General features: G+C 54.6%; 1 protein-coding gene across 6 annotated transcripts in view; it reads right to left on the bottom strand.

Annotated features, from left to right (window-relative positions):
• Positions 1 to 2,086: 2,086 nt before the first annotated feature.
• LOC140204741 (histone-lysine N-methyltransferase SETD1A-like) overlaps positions 2,087 to 6,188 on the bottom strand; it is a 55,028-nt gene continuing 50,926 nt past the window's right edge. For all 6 annotated transcript variants that reach the window (XM_072271489.1, XM_072271492.1, XM_072271488.1 and 3 more), the window contains one exon: positions 2,087 to 4,395. In XM_072271489.1, coding sequence (XP_072127590.1) covers positions 4,222 to 4,395 — 174 coding nt within the window. In that variant the 3' untranslated portion in view covers positions 2,087 to 4,221. The remainder of the gene's footprint in view (positions 4,396 to 6,188) is intronic.

Raw genomic sequence — 6,188 nt, 5'->3', positions numbered from 1 at the left:
AGCGTGTTGTGAGTGTTGCTTTGACCCCAGCAGCTGCAGAGTATTTTGTGTTTACTATAGATAAACTACCTCCCGTTTAAGCCAAAATTTTCAGATTTTGTCCAGAACACTTGCTATCAAAAATCTATTCATCCCAAGTGGAAACAAAGCCAGGAAACTTGCCGACGCACGAAAACACAAGGCGCTGAGTAAGGCAGCAAGTGCTTTCATCTGAAAAAGGTCAAATTTTGACATGTTGGGGCTATGCAACACACACAAGATTCAGCAGGCTAGGCAGCGTTATTGGAAAAAAATACAGGCGACGTTTCGGGCCGAATCCCTTCGGCAGAACCGAAGAAAAAAAAGCTGAGGAGTAGATTTGAAAGGTGGGGGTGGGTTTGGGAGGGCAGGGGAGAGAGGAACACCAGGCGATAGCTGAAACTTACTGGCATGGGAATGGGAAGTGGAATTAAAATGGGTGGCCACCGGGAGTAGGTTCTCGGCGAACCATTTTCTCAATATCTCTCTCGGGTCTCACCGACATGCAGGAGTTCACACCGGACAACCAACAGACTCACGGGTGAAGTGTCGCCTCACCTGGAAAGGACTGTCTGAGGCCCTGAGTGGTGGTGAGGGAGGGGACGCAGCACTTGTTCCACTTGCAAGGATGAGTGCCGGGCGGGAGATCAGCGGGGAGGGACGGACGGGCAGGGGAGTCGCGTAGGGAGCTGGTCCCTGAGGAAAGCAGGAAGTGCGGGGCTGGCGAGGGAAAGATGTGCTTGGTGGTGGGGGAAGTTTCGGAGAAGTATGTGCCCACCAGCCTCCGCGTCCGGCGTATAATTCTCACTCTACCTCCTTTCCTGCCCGTCGCCTCCTCTTTCTTTCTGCCGTGATCTTCTGTCTCTCACCAATCACCTTCCCAGCTCTTCGCTTCACCTGTCACTTACCGTCTCCCTCTTCCTCCTTTCAAACCTGCTCCTCAGCATTTTTTCTCCAGTCCTGCCGCAGGGTTTCGGCCCGAAACTACTTTTTCCATAGACGCTGCCTGGCCTGTTGAGTTCCTGGTGTCTGTTGCTCGGATTTCCAGCGCCCGTGGCTTTCTCTAGTTGGTGACTGCGTTGCTATTTCGCTTTTCACTGGGTATTTTACCCTTGTGACCTCCAATAATTCTTTTTGTCTTATTACCGGTAAACAACGCTTTTCACGACATATATCAGCGATTAACAAGCAGACTGTGATTCTGCAGGTGGTCCTGTTTTGACTTCAGCTTTCAGATTTCCACTGTAAGCTGTCATTTGACCCTCGTACCAGTTGCTGCACCGGGCGAGCTGGAGCCGGCCAGTGTGGCTGGGGTGTCAGGAGGCAGAGGTAGAGGGTGGAGGCTCAGAGATATGGCCTCGCTCTGAGGGTTGGAAGCCGGTGGTACCTGGATCAGCAGTCGGCGGGTAAAGAGGGATCAGAATGGAGAGGTACTGTACTGTATCTGAGATAGGCAGCACACTGGGCCAAGAAGGTCTGATGTGGTGCACAATCTTCCCCCTCTCCATTAACACCTCACTTCCCCCTCCGTGATCCCCATCCTCCCTCCCTACACCTCCTCTCCATCTGTTAATCCCTCACTCCCTGTCTATGACCCCCACCCTGCACGTCTCCATCACCCAATCCCTCCCCTGCACCTTTCCGTCTCTGTCACACTCTCCCTCCCCTAAGCCCACCTCCATCACCCCCTCCCTACCCCACACCCCTCCCCATCTCCATCACTCCTCCCTACCCTCCACCTCTCCCCATCTCCATCACCCGCTCCCTACCTCGCACCCCTCCCCATCTCCATCACCCCCCTCCCTATCTCGCACCGCTCCCCATCTCCATCACCCCCACCCCACCTCACACCCCTCCCCATCTCCATCACCCCCTCCCTCCCCACCTGTGTCACTGTAACTCTCCTGCCACTGCTGCCCTCATATGGGAGACCACCTTTGAAACCTCACTCCTGCCACACCCACCTTCTGACGAGGCAGATGTGTGGAGATGACTGGCTGAGGGAACGTGGACCCAATATACCTCCAAACTTTTATTTTTCAACTCTCGAGCTGGTAAAGCTTCAAAAAAAATTCAACGTTTTTGTTTTTAATCCAAAAAAGAAAGGCCCACACATATGTACAGTCATAGTAATGAATGGATAATTCAATATGTACATAACAAACAACTCGTTTCCACAAGAAACGATCTTGGCATTTAAAAGCCTGTTTAGTTGTTTTCCCCGAGTTCCCATCTACAATATTTTACATCCTGTGTTTTTGTTGCTTTGATTTTGCCCTCACTGCTGCAGAGAGACGGAGGGAGAGACAGAGAGGAAAAGGACAGAAAGAGAGGGGGAGGGAGGGAGGGGGAGAGAAAGGAAGAGGGAGGAAGAGGGAGAGTTTTTCTCTCTCCCTCCCACCGCCCACCAGCGGGTTTCTGGGCTAAGCCCTCCCTGAATATCTCATTGTGCAGCCCCCACCTATGCGCTCTCTCAGAATGGTGGAGAGAGATGGTGGGTGATGTACACCCTCCCCTCCCTGTACCCCACCCCCGGCCAAATGGAAGGGGATTCAGAGAAAAGGCACAGAGGCTTCTTGGCATTGGGGTGGGAGAGGTTTGGGGCGAAGAAGCAGGCACTGGAGTTTGGGGTGAATCTTCCTGCATACCTTGTCTTGTGAGGAGGGTCGGAGGGAATGTGAGGAGATGGGATAGGGGTGTCGATGGGGAGCAGAAGGGTGAAGGGTGTGACGGGAAAGGAGGGGTTGAGGGGCGTGTGTGGAGGAGGGGAGGGGAAGGAAGGAAGTGGGTGGAGTGGTGGGGGTGAGGGCAAGGGGATGTAGGCGACGGTAAGAAGAGGGGCTTGAGGGGAAGTGGGTGTGGGGGGTGAGGGAGAGGAGGTCAGGTAGGGATGAAGGCGAGTGGGAGGTGAGGGGGTGGTGGTGTGGGGGAGGAGGGAGAAGAGGGGAGGTGATAATGGGGGACGAGGGAGTGGGAGACAAGACAGGGAGATGAGGAGATGGGGTGGGGAGTTGGATGAGACCAGAGGAGGAGAAAGATCTGGTGAAGGGATGGGGGTGCATTGGGGAAAACAGAGGAGTGGGAGGCATGGTTCAGCAGACAGAGGCTGCAGTCACTGGTTGGTAATGAAGGCGGCGGTCGCTGGATGTTGCGGGGGGAAGGCGAAAGTCAGGGGACCAGGGGCCGCGGCCATTGGATGTTTTGAGCACTTGCCCTTCCACCGCCCGGACACGAGGTGGCGCTGCGGAGCGGCTGCCGGCCGGGCTCAGCAGCCCCACCTGGTGACCGACGCGACGCAGTGCAGGCATCCCTCCCCTCAGCAGCATTCCTTTAAACGGCTACATTCTCCATCTTCTTAAAAGGGTAACGAGTGCCGATGGGGACCACTGCAGCTTTTGCCACTATTCTCACCCAGATCGCCCACGCAATGAGCATACCTTGCAGCTGCAGTGGGAAAACGTTAGCTGTCCTGGGGCTTCTTTGCCCCATGGCCTTCTCCACCCCACTTTGGAGGACAGTAGGTAGGGAGAGGTGGGATGGGGCAACCTGTTTGAAATCAGGAGATCAAGACTGGAGGTAAATACACGGTCCTAGGAGGAGGGGAACAGATACACATGATTTCCCCACTGCGGCATCAAGCACAACGCCACCACCGCCTCTGAATGGCAAGATCCCACAGTCCTGTATGCTGTCCCTGCCATCAAATGCTCCCCAGTTGGATTTAATGCTTATCTGTGATGTATAGGACTGGCTGCAACCCACGCAGGCAAAAACAAATGCTATACCTTCCCCTTTAAGAGCATCGCAGAGGAACCCTACAAACGCTTGCCAACAGATGGATGTGAGGTTGGGAGGGAAGGAATGGGATGGAGAAGACGCAGGGGATGGGAGAAAAGGGGGGTCAGAAGAAGAGGCAGGGAATGCCTTTGGAGTACCGGGTGCACATTTGGAGCAGGAGGGTTGGATCTGTATGGCTGGTGTCGTTCTGTTCTGAACGATCAGTGCAAAAAGAATTAAAACTTAAATTAAACGATCCAAATACTGTACTGTTCCTTATGCAGGGGAGAGGGAGGGCTGGGAGTGAGGAAAAGATGGTGAGAGAGAGAAGAGGGAAGACAAGGGGAGAGGGAGAGAGGAAGGGGGGCAGAGAGAGAAGGGCTGGGGGGTGGGGGAAGAGAAACTCAGCCCAAGCAAACAGCTCCCTCAGTTCAAAGTGCCTCGACAATTCTCCGTCCCGCACAGGCAGGCGATCTTGTTCTCTTCGATGGGGAACTTGTAGTCGTAGGTAATCTCCTCATTGACACTGATGGGTTGCTTCGAGTAGATGACGATCTTCTTCTGCGCCTCCAGTGTAATGACTTTGGCATAGCAGTTCGGCTGGAGGGGAAGGAAACACTGTCAGATGGGGCAAAATTCCCACCACACCATCCCATCACACACCCCTGGGGTCAGACACAGGGAGAGGCTCCCTCTGCACCGCCCCATCACACACTCCTGGGGTCAGACATGGGGCAAAACTCCCTCCACATTGTTCCGTCATACACTCCCGGGGTCAGACACAAGGAGAGGCTCCCTCTGCACTGTCCCATCACGCAGTCCTGGGGCAGACATGGAACGAGGTTCTCTCCACACCATCCTGTCATACACACCCTCCGCTTCCTAGCCCTTGTCCACCTTCCCAACATGCCATAGCGGTCAGTCTTTCCACCTGGAGGTGAAGGGGGTCCCCAGTGGAAGTCCCTTTACGAGGGACTTCTTCCCATGCACCTTGGAGATCTGGGGTGGAGGCTACTGCATAGAGAAGTGCCTTGTAATAAATTCTTTAGTTTGTACATGGATCTCCCAGCCGCGTGACACTTCTGCCAGCTGGAGGAGACCGTGTACCGCACGTACATGGAGTGTGTGAGGATGCAGCCCCTTTTTGCATATTTGCGTGGGCTGCTTCTCGCCTTCTAGTTGCATTTCAGTCCCACCCTATTCATATATGGTCATCCAGTAAGGAGGGGGGCACAGAGGGATGAGGATGTCCTTGTCAACTTGCTCCTGGGGCTGGCGAAAACTGCCATCCGTGGGTCTTGGAAACGGGTGGCGGGAGGATCTCCCCGGGCGGACTGCCTGGCTATATTTAGGGAGTATATTCGTGCCCGGGTAAATATTGAAAAGGAACATGCGCAGTCCACGGCGACCTGAGAGGACGTTCCGGGCCCGTTGGGCTCCGCGGTGGGGGGGGGTAATTGCCATCATTGATAGAGATGGAAACATTTTGGTTTAATGAGTATTGTCTATCTGTAGTGAAGTAATTGTGTTAGTCACTGTTTTGTATATATAGCACCAAATTTGTAATAAAGAAACAAACACGATGCTGCCTGGCCTGCTGCGTTCACCAGCAACTTTGATGTGTGTTGCTTGTAATAAAGAAAATTTTGTATTTAAAAAAAAGGGATCAGAGACTGACCAAGGCTCCCTCCACACCATCCCATCACCCACTCCCGGGGTCAGACACAGAGTGAAGCTCCCTCCACACCATCCCATCACACACTCCCGGGGTCAGACACAGAGTGAAACTCCCTCCACACCGTCCCGTCACACACTCCCGGGGTCAGACACAGAGTGAAGCTCCCTCCACACCATCCCATCACACACTCCCGGGGTCAGACACAGAGTGAAACTCCCTCCACACCGTCCCGTCACACACTCCCGGGGTCAGACACAGAGTGAAACTCCCTCCACACCGTCCCGTCACACACTCCCGGGGTCAGACACAGGGTGAAGCTCCCTCCACACCGTCCCGTCACACACTCCCGGGGTCAGACACAGAGTGAAACTCCCTCCACACCGTCCTGTCACACACTCCCGGGGTCAGACACAGAGTGAAGCTCCCTCCACACCGTCCCATCACACACTCCCGGGGTCAGACACAGAGTGAAGCTCCATCCACACCATCCCATCACACACCCCCGGGGTCAGACACAGAGTGAATCTCCCTCCACACCGTCCCAACACACTCCCCCGGGGTCGGACACAGAGTGAATCTCCCTCCACACCGTCCAATCACACACCCCTGGGGTCAGACACGGAGTGAATCTCCCTCCACACCGTCCCGTCACACACTCCCGGGGCCCGAGTTCGGCTCCTGTACTCTGCCGCAGAGTGCCTAGTTAAAATTAATG

The sequence above is a fragment of the Mobula birostris genome, chromosome 11 (genome assembly GCF_030028105.1).
Source record: "Mobula birostris isolate sMobBir1 chromosome 11, sMobBir1.hap1, whole genome shotgun sequence".
NCBI lineage: Eukaryota > Metazoa > Chordata > Chondrichthyes > Myliobatiformes > Myliobatidae > Mobula > Mobula birostris.
The sequence above is the reverse complement of the archived record's forward strand: the minus strand, read 5'-3'. Positions and strand labels throughout refer to the sequence as shown.